Source organism: Lepus europaeus, chromosome 9, assembly GCF_033115175.1.
Source record: "Lepus europaeus isolate LE1 chromosome 9, mLepTim1.pri, whole genome shotgun sequence".
NCBI lineage: Eukaryota > Metazoa > Chordata > Mammalia > Lagomorpha > Leporidae > Lepus > Lepus europaeus.
Genome location: NC_084835.1, coordinates 11802386 through 11823657, shown reverse-complemented (window position 1 = coordinate 11823657; position 21272 = coordinate 11802386). Strand labels below are relative to the sequence as shown.

At 43.0% G+C, this 21272-nt stretch overlaps 2 protein-coding genes across 2 annotated transcripts; both read right to left on the bottom strand.

Annotated features, from left to right (window-relative positions):
- Nucleotides 1-778: 778 nt before the first annotated feature.
- LOC133766202 (vomeronasal type-1 receptor 90-like) lies at nucleotides 779-1723 on the bottom strand. The gene has a single exon (XM_062199921.1). It carries the CDS (start codon nucleotides 1721-1723, stop codon nucleotides 779-781), a length of 945 nt encoding a protein of 314 aa, XP_062055905.1.
- An 11820-nt stretch (nucleotides 1724-13543) lies between these two features.
- On the bottom strand, nucleotides 13544-14359 carry LOC133766201 (vomeronasal type-1 receptor 90-like). The gene has a single exon (XM_062199920.1). The coding sequence runs from the start codon at nucleotides 14357-14359 to the stop codon at nucleotides 13544-13546; it is 816 nt and encodes a 271-aa protein (XP_062055904.1).
- Between the last annotated feature and the right edge of the window lie 6913 nt (nucleotides 14360-21272).

Here is a 21272-nt window from a genome sequence, read left to right as displayed (position 1 = left end):
CAACTTCAGCTTGTTTGTCAAAGATCAGCTTGTTTCAGATGCATGGATTAATTTCCATGATTTGTATTGTGTTCCACTGGTCAATAGGCCTATTGCAGTGCCCTTAGCAGTCCGTTTTGATAACAGTAGCTGTATAGTATCTCTGGAAACCTGGTATTGTGATGCCTTCAGCTTTGTTTTCATGGATTGAGATCACTTTAGCTATTTGAGGTCTTTTGCATTTCTATATGAATTTCAGAATTGCTTTTTCTAGTTCTGTGAAAAATGTCCCTGGGATTTTGTTTGGTATCATACTGAATCTGTAAGTTGCTTTGGGCAGTGTGGACATTTTCATGATATTAATTCAACTGCATGAACTGGGAAAATTTTTCTGTGTTTTTAGAAATTGTGTATTTGGTCATTGGATGGTATCCCATAGATGTGGAACATTGTGCTCAGGCTGGCTAATTTTTTTTTCTTCTTACCCCTTGTTTCTGGTCTGAAATATTTCAAAAGACCTGTTTGCAAGATAAGATATTCTATATTAGGACTCACCAGTTTGTTACTAAGGTTTGCACTGTATCTTTTATTTGACCTAATGAGTGCTTCATTTCCAATATTTCTGTCATTTTAAATAACTATCATTTTCCTTAATATCTTATCCTTGTCATGTGCTGATTCCTTGGTGTCATTTAACTGTATTGTTGAGTAACCTTAAAGCTTTTCTTTTGAAATTTTTTCATGCCTTTAGTCAATCTCCTCTATTCATTTAATTTGCTCAAAGCAGACATATTATTTACTAACGAACAAGTAGACACTTACTCTCCTCCCACATAGCTTTGAAAAACTTGATGATTAGTTTTTCACTACTTATTAGTACAAAAGGTCCAATCATTGCATAGCCATTGCCCACCAACAGTTGGACACACAGGCGCACTGGGTCACTCTTCCACCACGTACTTGAGAATGAGTACACCATGCAGTCCATCAAATACAGGAGCACAAAGACGCTCATGAGCAGCAGGATGGTGCGGGTGGCCTTGTGCTCTGGGGAGGCTCTTGGAGAGAGGTTGGTGCTGTGAAGGTGCTGGGACTGCCTCTTGTGCCTGCACAGGAGAGTCACCATGTACCCACTTGAGACGGCCATGAGCCCTAGAAGGGAAACATCCCTTATAATCCACAATATGAAAAATGTGTACCTGGGTAAGTAGATCAGGGTCCAAAGAGAGCAGGATTGAGTGACAAACATAAGACTGTTGGAGGTATGATTTGTGGTTGCAACAGTGGAAATTAAAAAACAAGCACTGATGGACAAATTGAAGACCCATAGGAAGAGAAACCCACAGTGGTTGTAATGTGAGGCTGTGCGCTTGAACTTTGCCAACCAGGAGCTCCTGGGGCTGAGGGTGATGGCCTGGAGGACGCTCAGCAGGCAGGTGGTGCCCAGGGAGAGACCCCGCATCACCTGGTATGAGTAGATGACAGCTTTACACGTGATGTCGTCCCATAACTCTCGAGACTCAAAAATGTCTGCAGCCATGACCCCCACAGTGATGAGCATCACCAGGTGGATGAGGGCCAGGTGCCCAATGGCCAGGTCGGTGGGCCTGGGCCTGTGCTTGAGAAAGAACCAGAGGGCGTGGAAGAGAAGAAGGAAGGCGTTGGCCGTGATCCCAATGCTGACTTCACAGTAAAAGCCATTTCTTACAGCAATAAAGCTTAAAAGTATATTGTTTTTATTCATCTTTTTGGGGGAGGGGAGGAAAAGTATTTAGTATATGTCTTAAGAAAAATTATTGCAAATAGTGAGGCCTTTGTTTGTCTCCACCACAACTGCTATCTTCATGAAAATGTCTGGGTCAACTCCAGTGTATCATTTTTCACTTATGAATATTGCAGTTACCTCACACTCTCCTAGAAACCACTGTGTTTCTAGTTACACACTTGCCAGTTATAATTGGATAATACATTCCACTGCAGAGCTGACACAGTACCTGGTGAATAAAATTGCCATCCTTGAAAATTGTTTCCTTATTTTTATGTTATTTTTAGCAGTGAGTTATTTCTTTTTGGAGCTGCGAATTCTGATGAATTTCCGGACACAGAGTAAGAGCGCTATTATTTTTGATAAATTCAAGTGAAAATTTTAGGAAAGAAGAAATTAGACTCCCATATGCAGTAGGTGTCAGGGGTATATTGATGTGTATGTTTTTCTTATGCCACTGGTATATTTATCTTAGTTTACTTCCAGAAAAATATTCTTAATACGTAAGACCAAATGGTGGTTAGTGTAGACTCAGAATTTAAATCTAAAATCTGACATTATTAGATTATGACCTCAGCTATCAAGATATCTGAGCTCCAGTTATTTGTAACTATAGGTAAGCAGGTCACTTATTAGAGGCTCTGTGTGTACAAGTGTATGAGTTAAACGTGTGAACAGTCATAGTACCTGGGGAGCAATGGTCTCTGCCTGTCCCTGTGAGGTTCTCTTGAGCTCACCTTGAGAGAGTGCTGTCCTCCCATAATTGGCCAGCTCTGTCCCTGCCTAGAGGAGCAGGGGGAAGTGAGCACCCCCTGTTCCACGGTTCCTTCCCTCTCTGTTCCTGGCTTGTGCTAACCACAGTGACTACGCTCACAGTCTAGGTAGAGGGATGATTGCTTTCTACAGAAATGAGGATGGGACACCCCCTCCTCCCCCAGCAAGAAGGTGGACTTCCAGGGGGCCTTCAGCCTTCCTGTCTCCCCCATGGGGTAGAAGTGCTTATGGACCTAAATGTTAAGTTTATGCTGGAGAACTTGGTATGACCTACATGTGGGATGCTTGCCCTGTGTAATATAGTTATTTACTATAGTTGTAACTTTATAAGCCTGCAGCATTTAATATCATAACAATAATTCTAGTAACACATTTCACATATGTATCATTTGAGAATCAAGATGTCAGGCTGGGTTTCACCACAGAAAATTGGAGTGTTGGGGTTCTGTACTGTGAGTAGCTAAGAAGTGAACAGGTTAAACCCCATTGCCGTGTAGCATTTAAGAATCCAGGGACCATGTGGGAAGTTGGTCTAAACCTTGGAAAACTTCGGCTTTCCAAAGTAGACATTCCATAGTAGTGTTTATGAAATTTAACCTTTTTGAAGTGTTGATCAAATAAATGGCAGAATTTTATCCCTGCATACATTTACGAGGAAATATTTTGATTATGTGATGTGCTCAGGAGAAATGGTACAGTAGCTGCCTGAGCACTCAGACTCCCCTGTCCCTGCATATCCTGGGTCCTGTGCTATCAGAAAGCACACAGCTGTGAACTGCCTTCTGTGTCTTTCCTGTACCTAAAGTGACACACAGTTGTCTACGGCGTATCAGTTTTAGGTAATTAGAAAATATATCCTGATAGTGTTTTAAAATAGTAATAATTAATAGATAACATTTTATCATGACACCTTTAAAAGGCTTATGAAAAGCTAAAATTCTCAGCTTATGTTTTCTTATGTTTCTTGAAACCTGTAAAAAGATAAAAAATATAATGGGAATTCATTTAGCACAAAGCTTCACACTCCATGTGTGTGAAGAGTCATCAAGTTTTTCATCATAATGCATAGCATGAAAAACTATGCACAGATTTCAAGATGCTTGGTGGCAATATAAACTTAACTCAATTTTCCCCACAAATCCAGTGTATTTCCTTTGTGCACACTTTGTTTTCATTCAGATTTTGAAATACCTTTCAACCTTACAAATGCAAGTACCCAATATAAAGCTAATCAAACAGTGTGTCTCAGCATAGGTAAGTGGTGAGTGTGGGAGTGCATAGATGCCATTTCCCAGGGGATCATGTAAGACAGGAATGACATACGCTGCCATGAACTTGGTATCCTATCAAGAAATCCCATTTTAGGTGCAGCCTTCTTCAAAAACACTGGAAAAGTCTTACCTTTTACATAGGGGAAATTCTCCAGAAGGAGCAGAAATTTTTCTCTCTTCACATATGGTTATAATATGGTTATTAAGGAAATGGACCCAGTCAGAAACATGCAGGGGTACCCACTCACAGTGGCTCCTGACAATGACCAGGGGCTGAGAGCTGAGCCCACCTCCCAGCGGTCTCCACACTGTGCTGAGCACACACCAGTGTTACCAGGAAAACACACCTGCCAAATACGTACATTTTATATTTATATTCACATACTATAAGGAAGGGAATAGAAAGCTAATATGTTAGCTCTTTCTGGCTGACATTTTATTAGAAAAAGTATTCTGGAAGCAATGGTCATAGTGAGTGCTCCCCAGCCATGCTCTCACACACACTCCTGACAAGCACAGCACAGACTAGGAGATCCTAAGACAGCAGGAGGAGCCAGGAGAGCCTCCTCAGATACAGCTCCGAGGACTGACAGTGCGAGATGGCACCTGGCTCTGCTGGTGGACCAAGCCCCCAAGTTACCTTCTCCACACTGGAGGAAGCAGACGGCCCTCAGAGAGACTCTGAATACAATGACAGAGATCACCAGGGTTACAATTTGGAAATGTCCTATGTTGTATGGTTCTAGCTGGAGATGTATGTTGAGAACTCTGCAGAAGTAGCTGACAGAGCATACACACTGATGTTAGTGGCATGTACACAGATGTTGCACAATACATGAATGCTAGCAGAGTGAAGGAAAAGCTTGAGAAACATTTTGGTAAATGAGTGGGAGCTGTTTGTCAAAAATCTGGGTGAGAATTTTATATTGGCAATGCAGGGTGAAGGGATTATGCAATAAAGCTCAGGGTGCCTGCTTACACTTGGCTGTTGATGGCACCAATATTTTTATGTGTAGTCAGAAAAATCTGAAGTATTTTAGTTGTTAGTAGTAACTTAATGGTAATATTGCAATTAGTGACTTAATAGTAATATTATTACCAATAACTCATCACTCCAAAGCAAGGGCCTTCGTCACAGCGACACAGCCAGCTGAGTCACAGACAGTGGCAGACAGTGCCGCGTCGGCTTCCCTGAGCAGCAGCCCAGAGCAGCCCAGCGTCCTGTGGAACAGGTGTCACTGTCACTCAGCACACCACCATCATGGCATCGTACTAGCAAGAAATGTCATTCCAGCTTTGTGCCAATGAGTGCGTGACAGCACTAGACCTGTACAACATGTCTTGCATCGTCAATGTATTTGTTTGGGGGGGAAGCATAAAACCCTAGCATACAGATTAACTATGTGAAATTTGTTTATTCAGAATTTCCTAGGAATCAGTTATCAGTGAAACAGGGAGCTTTTTTTTAATGAAAAAAGAAATCTGGAGACACATACCTGTCTTGAGATCACGTCCTTCCATTACTGGGCTGTAAGGAGAGACCTCCATCACCATCTTTTTGTGTATTTCCAGCCTCATTTCCCCATCCTCTAGTTTGGAATATCCTCAGGCTAAGAGCTGACTCCATGATTTTGAAATTTGTGCACATGAAGGCAGAAGAGTAAATACTGGTAGACATTTTGTAGGAAGGAGAGAGTTAACTGTCCATGGCACTGTTTTGAACAAAGATCCCCATTTTCTTCTAAAGGGTTATATTGTTTCTTAAAGAAACTGTCAAAGGCACTTTAAATTCATAGTTCTAAGAATTTTATGAAGGTGAAAGAAGCAACACTAATATTGAGTGAAACTCAGAATTAAAACTGGTTCCTTCCAGGTAAAAGTGTGGTTATGAATGAGCCCTGTTGTAGCCTACAGCGATGAGAATGTGTGCTTTCAGAGTTGACTACCAAACAAATGACAGTCACCAAATCCACAGATATGAATTGGAAAAAATGTTTTGTAGGAAAAGCTGGACTAATTTTGGGGTTGCCAAGTTAAAAGACCAAATATCTTGAGAAGAAATTGTCCCCACGGTGTTGCACAGAGAACATTACTGAGCTGTGGAGGACTGTTGGAGCCCTGGTCTCTTCTGAGGCTGCTACAAACCTCACTGTAGCCAGTTTGCCCCTTTTCAGCCTCTGCCTAGGAACTCACCCAACCCGATTCCCCATCTATGCAAAAAAGAGCCACTTACGCAGGACAACAGCTGGGGGATTCCATGCACCTGAGAGAAACCTGCAGAGATTTAAGGAAAAGACTCACTGAGCTTTTCTCTCTGTGTTAATTTGAGTATGGAGAAAGGTGATGAAATCCGGCTTGGAGGCACAGAACGTGGATTCCCCAGTGGAACACGTCACCTGTCTACATTTTCCTTTATTCCCTCCTGCACAATAGCCCCTGGGGAGATCTGTGCTCCAAACTTTCCTCTGAGTTTCCTGACACAGGTGTGAGGATCAGAAGGGACCTGCACTGTAGACAACCCTGAGTTCTCTCACCTTGTCCTGAGAACACCTTAACCCAGCCCACCCCTCACTGTGCAGTGCCCCTGCCCTGGGCTGAGACCTCCAGTGTCCTCCATGGGTTCTAGGAGGCTGAGGGTCCCCTCCACACAGTATGAGGGGCAGCCTGGTCCTGACATCCATTCATAGCCCCAGTACCTGTGTTTTCATGTGTCATTTACTCCATGGTGTCCAAACTCGTAATTTGAAGTTTAAGCTTTGAGATTAAGGCCGTGGGTGAAGGTAGCCAGCCAGCTTCCTTTGGAGCCCTTTTCATCATTTTTATTCTTGAGATCTCTCCTGTGTCCCCATGTGTGACACAAACATTCAGCCTCTGTCTGGCGATGGTCCAGACCCTTCAGGAGATGGAGCTCACACCTGTGTACAAGGACGGAACCTGTGCTCTCTGTGGCTGATGCACTGAGAAATCCATGCTCTGAGCCCTCAGGGCCAGGACATTGAGGACAGGGTAGAGGTGTTGTGTTGGTTTATATCTGGGGTCGCTGTTTTGTTCCCATGATCTTCATGTTTGTGATTCTACCTGGACTGTAGTGCTTTAACTACTATATCTGTGTGGCATTTTAAAATTTATTCATTTATTTTAAAATACTTGTTTTTACTTTTAATAAGAATCCATATAGTTCTGAGACACAGGTCTCAGAATATTATGATATTCTCAGCCTCTATCTCCTTCTCTCCTTCCCACCCTACCTCCCTCTCCATTTCTTTTTTTCTTTTTTAGTTTTTGAGATAACATGTTTTTTTGTTAAAACTTTTATTTACTGGATATTTACATTGTAACTTAGGTGCTTAGCTCCACTACATAGAATGTAAAAGCAAGACGACCTTCTTTATTGGGTATATAGGGAAGGGGTAATAATAATTAAAACTGTACTAACATGACATTCTTTTTATTTATTTATTTATTTTTGACAGGCAGAGTGGATAGTGAGAGAGAGAGACAGAGAGAAAGGTCTTCCTTTTGCCGTTGGTTCACCCTCCAATGGCCGCCGCGGTAGGCGCGCTGTGACCGGCGCATCGCGCTGATCCGATGGCAGGAGCCAGGTGCTTCTCCTGGTCTCCCATGGGGTGCAGGGCCCAAGGACTTGGGCCATCCTCCACTGCACTCCCTGGCCACAGCAGAGAGCTGGCCTGGAAGAGGGGCAACCGGGACAGGATCGGTGCCCCGACCGGGACTAGAACCTGGTGTGCCGGCGCCGCAAGGCGGAGGATTAGCCTAGTGATCCCCGGCGCCGGCTTAACATGACATTCTTAACCGTTGGTTTCACAAAGCCATACCAGGAGGATTGACAAAGCTGTATTTGTAGAAATGCTGATGCACATAGGCTTTTCTTTCTTTTTGGAATGATTTTCTTTTCAAATTTTATCTCCATGTTTCAAGGGAGAACATGTGGTATTTCCATTTTGGTTTCTGGCTTGTTTCACTCAGTATGTCCTCCAGTTGCATCCATTTTGTTGCACATGGTAATTTCATTCTTTTTAAGAGCTGAGTGGTCAGGCACCATGGCTCAATAGGCTAATCCTCCTCCTGCAGTGCCGGCACACCGGGTTATAGTCCCGGTCAGAGCACCGGATTCTGTCCCAGTTGTTCCTCTTCCTGTCCAGCTCTCTGCAGTGGCCTGGCAGTGCAGTGGAGGATGGCCCAAGTGCTTGGGCCCCGCACTTGGATGGGAGACCAGGAAGAAGCGCCTGGCTCCTGGCTTTGGATCAATTTGGTGCACCGGCCGCAGCGCGCTTGCCGCAGCGGCCACTGGGAGGTGAACCAACGGAAAATGAAGACCTTCCTCTCTGTCACTCTCTCTCTCACTGTCCACTCTGCCTGTCAAAAAAAAAAAAGAGCTGAGTGGTATTCCATTGTGCATATAAAACACATTTTTTTTAACCATTCATTTCATAATGGACATTTGACTACTGTGACCCAGTGCTGCTATTAACACGATAGGGCAGGTATCTCTTTGATGCAGTATGTTCTAGTCTTGCAGGTGTATACCCAGAAGTGGGATTGATGTATCAGAAACAAAGGCTTTCTAGTTTTCCAAGTAGTCTCCGTGTTTGTTTTTCAGGGTGGCTAATGTAGATTCCCACCGACAGTATAGAAGTGTTCCCCTTTGTCCACATCCTTGTCAGCATTTGTTATTCTCTGTGTTTTGAATTTTAGTCATTCTAACAGGGGTGAGGTAATACCTCATTGCTGTTGGGTTTACATTCCCTGATAGCTCAAGATGGTGAGCATTTTTTTCATGTATTTCTTCTCCATTTGTGTTTCCTTTTTTTGAGTACAGTATTTAGGTCCTTTTCCATTTCTGAACTGGATTGGATGTTTTTTGCTGTTGAGTGTTTTAATTTACTTACATCAGTTACTTATATCAATCTTTTGTTGCAGATGATTTAAAAAATAAATATAATGAATTTTATTTTAAAGGGAGAGAGAACTCAAAGCAGAAGAGGATGAGGAGGGAGATGGCAAAATATGGGAAGGGGGAGAGAGGGAGAGGAAGAGCGAAGGAGGAAGGGAGAGAGAAACGGATGTAGAGAGAGAGAGCGGAAGGGAAAGAGAGAGGAAGGGAGTGAGGAAGGAAGAAGGAGATAAGAGAGAGAGAAAAACTCTATTCCATTCACTTGTTCACTCCAGAATGTCTAAACTAGCTGGGGCTGAACCAGATAAAATCCAGGATCCTGGAACTGAATCCAGATTTCTAACATGTGTTGCAGGGACACAAATAATTGAGCCATTGCCTGCTGTTTCCAGAGTGTGCGTTAGTAGGAAGCTGGGTTTGGGAGCAGAGTTGGGACTTGAACCCAGATAGTCTAGTATGGAATGTGGCATTGTGGCATCTTAGCTACTGTCCCCAATGCGTGCTCCATATAGCAGATTTTGATGTAAGTAAGCGTAACGCTTTCTAATTTTTTTTTTGTAGGATTGTATTGGCGTCTCAAGATCTTCTAGGTTTCTGTATACTTTTAGGATTTTTTTATTGTATCTATGAATATGCCATTGAAATTTTTACAGGGATTGCTTTAAATCTGTTGATTCACTTAGGTAGTATTCACATGTTTTTGTAAAGATTATTTATTTTTATTTGAAAGTCAGAGTTACAGAGAGTGGAGAGGCAGAGAGAGAGACAGAGTTCTTCCATCTGATGGTTCACTCCCCAACTGGCTGCAATGGCCGGAGCTCTGCTGATCGGAACCCAGGAGCCAGGAGCTTCTTCCAGGGTCTCCTGTGCCAGTGCAGGGGCCGAAGAACTTGGGCCATCTTCTACTGCTTTCTCAGGCCATAGCAGAGAGCTGCATCGGAAGTGGAGCAGTCGGGTCTCAAACCGGTACCCATATGGGATGCCAGCACTTCAGGCCAGGGTGTTAACCCGCTGTGCCACAGTGCCAGCCCCAGTAGTAGTCACATTTTAGCAATATGAAGCTTTCCAATCAATGGACATGGAATGGTTTTCATTTATGTGTGTCTGCTTTCATTTATTCCATTAGTGTAGTATAGTTATTAGAGGATACATATTTCTATTCCCTGGTTGAATTTCTTCCTAATCATTTAATTTAATTCACTACAATTTTAAGGGAGATTGTTTTATTCCTTGACTTTTCACATAGTTTGTTTTTAGTGTAAAGAAGTGAAGTAGGTTTGTTTTTTTTTTAATACTGCAGCTTTCTTGAATTCTCAATCTGCATCTGTACTCATGTTATCTACAAAGTGATAATGTTGCTTATTGCTTCCAGTTTTATGGCTTTCATTTATTGCTTACAGAATTTCTGTGGCAAAGCCCTCCAGTACCATGTAGAAGGATGATGGTGGCGCCCTTGCCTTGTTCCAGGTGGTAGTTCTGACAGTCCTCCTGCCTTGCTGTGTGACTGCCGTCCTGAGTGCAGAATGCTGCAGGCAGCTCTTCTGCTCTGATCCCTCCCTGAGCGGATGCTTTGCATCCTCAGCCTTTTCCCAGTCTTCCTGGGATCCGCAGGTGCCCGTCCCCTTTAATTTTTCTCTCTGCTCTGCAGTTAGGCTCTAGGGGTCTGTAACTGCTCTTCCATAATGTTTCATGTTAAAAGCTATGCCTGGGTTTGAATTATTTTGGCACCAAAATAACCTTGCAGTTCCATTTCCCATGAAGTTCTGATAAATTCCATTGTATTATCACATATGTTAAAGTACACTTGTAATTCTATATTTTGAATTGTTTTTCTAGTAAAAATGAATATTATGTCTTCATAACTTTCAGAGCATGAATTGCTATCAAGGCTAGGTAATTTTCAATGTATGATTCAGTATTTAAATACTTTGTCCCCCTTCATATAAAGCCCTTCATCCAGGAGGTTATGAGACTGGAGTTACTTAAAGCAATGTAGAAAATGTGAGTAGCACAGAGTGGTGTTTATCCACACCAAATAGTTGGATAAATTCCTCAGAATATTAAACTATAAACAAGATACACACATTTAGGAAACAAACTTTAAATTATTATTTGTCAAAAAATTGATACATTGTTCCACGATTTGTTTCTCTCTCTCAACATACACACACACAAATATATATATAGTTATTTAATAATATTTTATTTTATGTTTAAAAAATCTATTATTTATTAATATCATAAATGTATATGTGAGCATATGAAATAAAGAGAGAAAGCAAGAGTGAGAGAGAATGATTCTTCTATTCACTGGCTTACTGTCTCAATGCCTGCAAAAGCCACTGCTAGACAAGGTCAAATCCAACAGCTAGGAACTACTTCCAGGCATCCAACTTGGATGGAGAGACCCAGTTACTGGAACCCTTACCTACCATATCCGAGGGTGCAATTTAGCCAGATGTTGGAATCAGGAGCGGAGTAAGACACCAAACCAGGCACTGAGGTACAGAGTGCTGGAGCGCTAACCACTACACCAGATGCCTAGCCCCAGTTGCTGTTGTAGATAAGATAAGGGTGCAGTTTACTCTGTGTAAATATTCTCTTCTCCAGCAAATTTGGTGAAGAGACTTCTTCCCATACCGTGTGTCCTGGGCACTCTTGTCAAACTCACTGTCAGTGTACGTGTGAGGTGATCTCCTGGCTCTCCTTTTCTGTTCCATTGCTGTCTGTGTTTGCTGCTGTTTCCCTGCCATACGTGTGCATATGCCTGCACATTTCAGGTGTCCATTTGCACACAATGCAGTTTTTCCATCCTCTTGCCTTTTTCTTAAGTGCATCTTTAAAGTGAGACTCTTGTAGGCAGCATTTTAACCATTGTATCTCCTTAGATTGTTTGGTTAGATAGTTATATCCATTCATGATTTACTTAGTGATAGGAGAAGAGTTAAAATGGCCACTGCTTTCTGTTTTATAATTTTTAGCCCCATTTCCCTCTATTAGAGTATTTTTTCTGATGTATCTTTGCTATCATATGCTTTGATTCACTGACGTCTCTCCTTCATGTTTTATCTATGAGTATTTTCTTTGTGGTGCTCATGAAGCCTGCAGAATCTGGTTATAACCGTCTACTTCAGCTGACAGTAGCAACTTCAATCACACTCAGTCTGCGCTTTGAGTTCTCCCTCATCTACCCTGTGCTATGGATGTCACAATTTTTGTATTCTGTGTCTTTAACAAATGTTTGTAGTTATTACATTGTCATTTATCTTTCATAGAGGATTGAAAGTGATTGGCGTGTCACCCTTACAGTAGTGCAGTGCCTACTGTTTCTTTGTGTGTTTAGCTTTGCTCCTGTCCTGTGAGTTTAGACACATCATATGGAAGGGTTTCTGTACTGATTCACTGGTCTGTTTATGGAGCTAATTATGAATCCCTGTGGAGGTCTCTTTCCACAATGCAGCACCACAGGGATCACTCAAGACCCCCCTTCTTGTCTGCTTGTATCTTCCCTTTCCAGAAGTGAGCAGCCTGGCACTCATCCGCTGCCTTCTACCTCCCTGTCTGTTCAACTCTAGAGTCAGTTTTAGAATTGTAAGCCATTCTTCTTCAAGAAACAAATAATGTATAAATCCATGTTGCATATAGTGTGAATTTTTACACTTTTTGACTACTCCTCATATGCATATATTGGAATATCTTTTGAACCAAAATGTATATACCTTTCAGTTTTTTAGCTGGAACTGCCCAAGGCAATGCTGAATGTCTCCAATGGCAGCATAGAGTGGTTTGTATATGAATCCACACTACAAATGTCTCCACAATCTTTGGGGAAACTGCAATAATGATTTACATCAGTAGAATACAATCTTCAAATTATATTATATTTGCAAGTTTACCAAAATATTTAGTAATTGTTAAAGAATGGCAATTTGATGGTTTTAAAATCTTGTCACTTTATGTTTCTGAAAAAAAATTTTCATCCTTGGCTAGAACATAACTGGAAACATCTTTAGTATGGTAAAATACTCAGAATGTAAAAATTTCCCCTTTAACCTTATTTAACTGCTCAATCCAGTGGCACTAAGTACATCCCACTGTTGTACAGTCACACCCACCACCCATTTCCAGAATGTTTTCTTCTTCCTGCACTGAATTCTGTGTCCATTAAACAAGAACTGCCCTTTGCTCCCCTCCATCAGCCTCTGACCACCTTCTGAGAGGAGAGTCTTAGAATACCTGTTCTTTGGTGGCTGAATGATTTCACTTAGCATAATATATGCAAGGTTCATGAAAGAATTTCCTTCTTGTTTGGTACCGAAATCTATTTCATCTTTGGGAAGCCCACATTTTGTTTATATGTTCCTGTGGTTGTTGGGTTGCTTCTACTTTTTGACTGTTGTACTAATGTTGTTATGGGTTTTGGAGTTCAAATCACTGTGTGAGTTCCTGTAGTCAATACTTTTTGGCATTTGTAGGAGTAGAGTAGCTGCATCATGTGGTAATTTATGGTAAACGCTGATTGCTTTCATAGTTAGGCAATGTGAAGATCACTGTTGATTTGTTGGAAGTGCTTGGAACTCTCATGAATCTGTACTTTCTGGATCACACGAGGCAGTGACAAATGAGATCTATCTCACACTTCCACCTTGAGGAGCCACTCACACATAAAGCAGATTTGTATCAGCTCATTCCCGTACAGCATCCCATTATGTATTATGATTTTGCCATATATGCATCAAAGTAAATAAATGTCAGGGTAAAGCATAACTGCATATAATACTTTACCCAGACAGCAAATACTGGCTGCTGTAATAAAAATGTGGCAACCAGTGCAATAGCTCATTTAGAGAACTGCCTTTCATTGAATAACTTAACATCTACAGTTTTCCCCCTAATGGATTTCACGAAGGTAATTATACGCTTTTCAGTACAGAGGAACACACAAGGACTGACTGTGGCATAGCTGTTGGCCACGATAAAATGCATACAGCAAAGAATTGGGTCATCATTGAACATGAGTCTTGAGGCAGAGAAAATGCAGTCCAGAAAGGATATGACCATGAAAAAGCTCATGAGCACTAGAATGGTCTGGGTGGCCCTTTGCTCAGGGGAGGCTCTTGGAGAAAGGCTGGTGCCACGTAGGTGCTGGGACTTCCTCCTGTGCCTGCGCAGCAGGATCACCATGTATCCACTTGAGAGGGCCATGATCCCTATTTGAACGACTTCTCTCAAGATTGCCAATGTGGAAAATGTTTGCATTAGGAAATAGCTCATGGGCAAAACAGAGCAGGATTTCGTGGCATACATTAGACCGTGTGAAGTCCCATTGGGAGTGGCCGTGATGGAGATGATGAGGTGACTGCTGATGGACATAGAGAAGAAGCACAGGACAACCAGGGAGCACAGGATGCGTTGTGAAAATGCCTGCTTGTACTTGGCCAACCAGGAGCTCCTGGGGCTGAGGGTGATGGCCTGGAGGACACAGAGCAGGCAGGACGTGTACAGGGAGAGGGCCCGCAGCACCCGGTAGGAGAAGAAGACTGCTTTACATGTGACGTCATCCCAGGAACCCTGAGATCCAAACATGTCCATAGCCTGGCTCACCACAATCATCAGCATCACTAAGTGGATGAGGGCCAAGAGACCAATCGTCATGTCGACGGGCTTGGGTCTGTGCTGGAGAAAGTAATTGAGGACGTGGAAGAGAAGAAGGAAGGCATTGGCTGGGATCCCAATGGAAATTTCAGTGTAATAAATGAATCTCATCTCATTGCTTTCATAAATTTTGAAATTTTTCTTCATATTATAGGTGGAAGTAGTATATAGCATGGGTCTGAGGAGAAAAACAAGAAAAATTTTTCATCAAATTTATTAGCACATTCATCTATTTCTGCCAAAACTCTGTCATCCTCAACATATGGAGATCAACCCCATGCATCTTTCCACTCTTTGAAACTGAAGTCCGCCTCACCGCCACACCCCTGCCTCTAGGCCACCTCTCCTTTCTCATGTTGTGTCATGTGTGTCATCACTGGGTTCCAAAGTGTATAAGCTTTACTCTTCATGAAATATTACCATAGGGCCCTGTGGCTGTTAAGGCAATACCTGCGATGGTTACACCCCCTATCACAGTGCCAAGGTTTGAGCTCTCTCTGTATTCCTCCTTCCTAGAAATATGCTTTCCAGGAGGGGTAAGCGATGGCTCCCATGGCTGGGTCACCTCCACCCGTGTCAGAGACCCAGATTGAGTTCCTGATTCCTACCATGACCTTGCTTGCTCCCAGCCTCTGTGGACATTTGAATGGGGGAGTATATGTTCTCTTCCCCACCTGAACCACTGTGCCTCTCATATAAACAAAATCATGTTTAGAAAGTGCCACATATCATGTAAATATCCTTATTATAGCTTCACTTTTAGCTTTTTAAGGGCACAAGTGACGTCTGATTTGATCTGCATCATCTTAAAGAGTCAGGAACAAAGTAGAATCTACAACATTTGTTGTAATGGAATAAAGAAGACTGTGTAAAAATAACAACACATACACAGAGAGTCTCACCAACTTTGAATGCACAGAGATAGTTTGTTTCCATGGTGTTTTTTGGTGTATTTATTGCCATATCGTGGATTCTGATCTAATGTATCCATGGAGCAGATGGTGTTCAGAATGAACTGTGGTGTCTACTTGCTGGGATTTATGTCCCTGGGTTGCCCTTCCCTCAAATGTGACCTTCAGCCATCTGCGAGGCTGAGATTGCTCAGGTCCTCCACCGGGTATGCTCAGTCTGAGGTGTGCCCTGGATCTTTGTGCTACCTCGTGTGAAGAAAGATGAAGTGTACGTACCAAACGTGGAAGTAGGTCTGGAACGCAATGGTATCCTAGAGATGTTAATCTCAGAAATGTTTCTTGTTATGCAGGTCCTCATAAATGTGATCTAGGGGCTTCCTGCAGTTCTTTAATGAATGATCAACTCTGTCTCTGCCAAAATAGAAGAATAGGAGAATATTTTAACAATATTGCTTAGAGAACTGTGATGCAATTTTGAGTCTTTTCTCTAAATCCCCAAGATAGAGACACTTAACAAGTTGTTGTTATCTTGTCAAAGCTCTGAGCAGAGTCCAGTTATCAACTCTTAGGACGATCTTCTCATCATTACCCACACGTGTAGAATGTGGGTATTGAATGGGACCCCGGCTGGAGCAGTTTTGGAGTTGTTGTATTTTAAGAGAGTCCATTAAAACTAGAAATACAACTTCCATATGCCCCAGCTTTCTGGCAACTGGTGGTAAACCTAAGAGACACAAAAACCTTCTATCAAAGAGTTACCTGCACCCCCTTGTGTGTTGTAGCACTGGTCACAATGTCCAACAGATGGAATCTTTCAAGATGTGCGTTATCAAAGGAATGGATAAAAAAGTGTAGTATGCTCACACAATGATGTATTTTCAACAGAAAACAACGAAATCCTGTTAATGTCAGAGAAATGCGTGGAACTGGAAGACATCGTGTTAAGTGACATAAAGCTCCGTATAGAATGGTGAACACCCTCATTTGTGAAAGCTAGCAGCTCAGTCTCAACAGAGAACAGTGGTTAGTAGAGGCTGGGAGTCCTGGGGGAAGAGCAGGAATTTGGACACCAGGTGCCAAACCAGAGTCAGAAGGAAGGAATTAGACCCTGGTGTCACACAGCACGTGGGGCTGACCCCCACAGTGAGCCCTGCTGTGTGTGTCCTGAGCAAATAGAAGAAGGTGCTCCCTGGTTCCATCAGACCTAAGGTCACTTCGTGGGCAACCATCAATCAAACTGATTCCACTTTCACAGTGTATTTAGAAGTCATCTGTAGCCCATTAAGTAACTACAATTGTTCATAAATTTTTAGTCGGCGAACCCTAAAGGCTTCCATAGCCTTGGCCACTCATGACTAGAGCCTAGGGAGATTACTGATGCCATAAACAAGAGTGTCAAATTGTTAAGTCAACCACAGGAGTCACTGTGTACTTACACCTCATGTGGGATCTGTCCTTCATGTGTTGTCTAATGTGAAGTGATGCTATAACTAGTACTGAAACAGTATTTTTACACTTTGTGTTTCTGTGTGGGTGCAAACTGATGAAATCTTTACTTAGTATATACTGAAGTGATCTTCTGTATATAAAGATAATTGAAAATGAAAAAAAAACCTGGTGTTAAATTGGAAATTGCATAGCACATTAATTAATTTTTAAAAAATATCATGTAGGATCTCTGTCTTTAATGTGCTGTACACTGTTATTCAATACTATAACTAGTACTCCAACAGTATTTTTCACTTTGTCTTGCTATGTGGGGGCAAACTGTTGAAATCTTTGCTTAATATATACTGAACTGGGCCGGCACCGTGGCTTAACAGGCTAATCCTCCACCTTGCGGCGCCGGCACACCGGGTTCTAGTCCCGGTTGGGGCGCCGGATTCTATCCCAGTTGCCCCTCTTCCAGGCCAGCTCTCTGCTATGGCCTGGGAAGGCAGTGGAGGATGGCCCAAGTCCTTGGGCCCTGCACCCGCATGGGAGACCAGGAGAAGCTCCTGGCTTCAGATCAGCGAGATGTGCTGGCCGCAGCGGCCATTAGAGGGTGGACCAGCGGCAAAAAGGAAGACCTTTCTCTCTGTCTCTCTCTCTCTCACTATCCACTCTGCCTGTCAAAAAAGAAAAATAAAAGTAAAATATATACTGAACTGATCTTCTGTATATAAAGAGAATTGAAAATGAATTGATGTGAATGGAAGGGGAGAGGGAGCGGGAAAGGGGAGGGTTGTGGGTGGGAGGGAAATTATGGGGGGGAGCCATTGTAATCCATAAGCTGTACTTATGGAAATTTATATTCATTAAATAAAAGTTAAAAAAATATTTCAATAATAATGTCAAGGAAAGTTAAGTGGAAAAACATTAAACAAAGATATATGTCCCCAAGCCTTATGGGTCATATATGATCCCAAGCAAATTGCTCTAAACGGAATTCTTCTCCAACATTACAGATGGTCTATGCCTAGTTTTTTGTACTTATTTTCTATGAGTAAAATATAAACAAATAACATTTTAAAATAATAATTTTAAATAGATGCATATAAACAGTTCATAAAAAAACATTTTCTTTTTTTTTCATTTATTAAACTTTTATTTAATAAATATAAATTTCCAAAGTACAGCTTATGGGTTACAATGGCTTCCCCCCTCCTATAACTTCCCTCCCACCCGCAACCCTCCCCTTTCCCGCTCCCTCTCCCCTTCCATTCACATCAAGATTCATTTTCAATTCTCTTTATATACAGAAGATCAGTTTAGCATATATTAGGTAAAGATTTCAACAGTTTGCCCCCATATAGCAACACAAAAGTGAAAAAACTACCGTTGGAGTACTAGTTATAGCATTAAATAAGAGTGTACAGCACATTAAAGACAGAGATCCTACATAACATTTTTTTAAATTAATTAATTTTCTATGCCATTTCCAATTTAACACCAGGTTTTTTTTTTCATTTCCAATTGTCTTTATATATAGAAGATCGATTCAGTATATAATTAGTGAAGACCTCATCAGTTCCACGTGCAGAAGCTTGAAGCAAGACCCATACCTTTCACCTTACACAAAAATTCACTCAACATGGATTAAAGACTTAAATCTACGACCTGAAACCATCAAATTATTAGAGAGCATTGGAGAAACCCTGCAAGATATAGGCACAGGCAAAGACTTCTTGGAAAATACTCCAGCAGCACAGGCAGTCAAAACCAAAATTAACATTTGGGATTGCATCAAATTGAGAAGTTTCTGTACTTCAAAAGAAACAGTCAGGAAAGTGAAGAGGCAACCAACATAATGGGAAAAAATATTTGCAAACTATACTACAGATAAAGGGTGTGGAGCAGGGACAGTGACACAGTTAATGGCATCACAAGTGACAGATGTGCCTTCCTCCAGGAGTGCCGGCACAGACGTGGAAAACGCTTCTCACCAGAGTGTCCACATGACGGACCACACACCCTCTATCAGTGAACCCCACGTCTAATATGCATGGGTGAACTGTATGTAAATGTTATGTGGGGTTTTCATCACTGAAGCATCACACTGGTGATTAGGAACCTTCAAAACATAGCTAATTTCAGTGCTCATAGTGAGTCCTCTCCCAGCTCTGCCTCATCACATGCACACCTGAACAGCTCTAGGGAATCAGGACACAGGACAGCAGCTCTCTGCCACCAGCAGGGTAATCTAGGATACACCCCCCCAACATGGCTCCTAGGGATGTTTGTGCAGAGACAGGACCTGGGTGGAGATGCTGGGATGTGGTGTGATGCCTGTCCATCACACGTCAGTACTGCACAGCCTCCCATGCATGGAGTGGCAGCCTTCAGTGTGTGCTTCCCACAGAGCTCCAGTCCACCATCATGACTGGTGGTCCTCACTACGGTCACCTCCTGTGTGTTACAGTGAGACTGGCCGAGAGGGGACAGGGAGGTGAGACTGGCCATGCTCCATGCATGGGGGTGTGGGACTGGGTGGCAGCACAGCCCACTGTCTCTCACAGGGAATTTCCAGCTGGGAAACTCTGAGGAGCCCTGGGGGCAGTGGCTGGCAGAGCCAGGAGGATGACCTCATCCCCACATAGTCCTCAGTGCTGTCTACAGAGAGGCTGGGAAATGCAGGAGCCCTGGGATGTGAGGAAAACACATGGAGGACATTTGGGCAGGAAAGGCAGCTATTTTAAAATAAATGGAGGTGAGAATTAACCACTGTTCTTGTAGCTGAAAGGGTTGTGGAGCACAGCGCAGGGTTGGCACATATAGGCAGAATATTTACAATGCTCATATTATTAATCTATCTGGAGAAAGGTTAGGCAAAGGAAAGGATCATGTGAAAGTGCAGAGAAAGCACCCAAGAGCTCAGCCCAGACGCTGTGCTGTCTTTACCAGAACCAGAGCCCTGCAGCCGCCTGCACCTGCTACACCTGAGATGGAGCGAGAACCCTGAGCACCTTTCTGGCTGGACAGCAGTGGCTCTCCTTCATCTGCACTCACCCTCTGTCTGTGTGACAAGAGTAGGACACGGGATCAGGTTTTCCCCATCATGGGCAGTGCATGAAAAGCTGTCCTTTGGGAGAAATCTGAAACCTAAGCCAAGCGCTGGGCAGGATCAGGTTCAAGTCCCCAGCATGTTTGTGCTTTTGGATGAATCAGTCTCCTCCATTGGTAAAGAATTGGGAGGGGCTGTAAAACCAGACCGCAGAGGGAGACTGATGGACGCGGATCCCACATCCTCTGCAGCTCTGTGAATTTGCCCAGTTTTGTGCTTTGAGCTGAGAGGTGGAAGCATCCATCACCTTCCCTTGTTTTAATATTTTCTGGAATTGCAGTGCCTGTCCGTCACTGTCCTCGCACTGGGAGAGCACAGGCTGCAGGTTGTCATCCTGTACTCATTCAATCTGTAATTAGAACTGGACAAAAAGCTTTCCTGACAGCTACTGGTGTATATCTCACAGGGACGTGAGGTTACACTCACTCCCTCCTCAGGATACAAAAGTTGCTTTTTAATCATCAGAAACTGCAGCAATCACTTAGGAATAAGAGTTCCACTTGATTCTTGAAGTTGAGAAGGGCACACCTGATTACATTAAATAAAATCAGTCGTTAACATTTTCTAGATCCCTGCTACGTGCGTGTTCCTGAATTACACTTCAGTTTAAGCTCACCAGGTGCATAATATGTAGCATGAGTACTGCAACAGCAAGTGCAAGAGAGTCATCGCTGTGAGAAACACAAACAGTAACCTAAAACTATGTTCTGTGAAAAATCATTGATTTATAGGTAGCTGGAAATCAAAGGACTATATGATCTGAGAAGCAGACATCCTAAGTACATCACACAGGGACCCTCCTATGAGCTGAATAGAGCTGATGGCCCCAATGAAGTTCCCACACCCCTCACCACTGCCCAGTCCCCACCCTAGTCCCTGTTCAGAGGCCCCCACCACCCCTGGTTCCCACGTGTGCAATAAAGAGCCACTCACCAGGCAGACGTGTACAGGGGACTCTGCACCTGAGAGAAACCTGCAGTTTTAACGGAAGGACGTCTGAGCTCATCTCTCTGCAGGCTGTCATTTTCGCATCTGCCCCGAGGTGACAGATCCCGGTGGGCAGCTCAGAACCTGGAGTCCCCAGTGGAACACGTCACCTGTGTCCTCATGTCCTTTATTCCCTGCTGCACAAGAGGAGTCTGGGGAGAGCTGAGCTCAGAACTTCGTCTGAGTCCCTGACACAGGAGTGTGAGGGTCAGAAGGGGCCAACCCTGTAGATGACATCAGGTTTTCCCTTGTGATCCTGAGAGCAGCTTAGTCCCTACCCCCTCCACACTGCAGCACCCTGACCTTCTGTGAGACCACAGTGGCACCAAGGTCCTCTCTACCCATTGGGTGATAGGCACTCTGTCCCCAGGGCCACCCTCAACTTGTGCACCTGACTCTGGCTGTTACTGGGCTTGTAATTCCAGTATACCATGCTCTGAGCTTCAAAGTTCAAACTTTGATTCTGATTTTG

Excerpts from the sequence above, each read along its gene's own strand:
- LOC133766202 (XM_062199921.1), bottom strand. The coding sequence starts at position 1,723 with ATGAATAAAAACAATATACTTTTAAGCTTTATTGCTGTAAGAAATGGC.
- LOC133766201 (XM_062199920.1), bottom strand. The coding sequence starts at position 14,359 with ATGACGATTGGTCTCTTGGCCCTCATCCACTTAGTGATGCTGATGATT.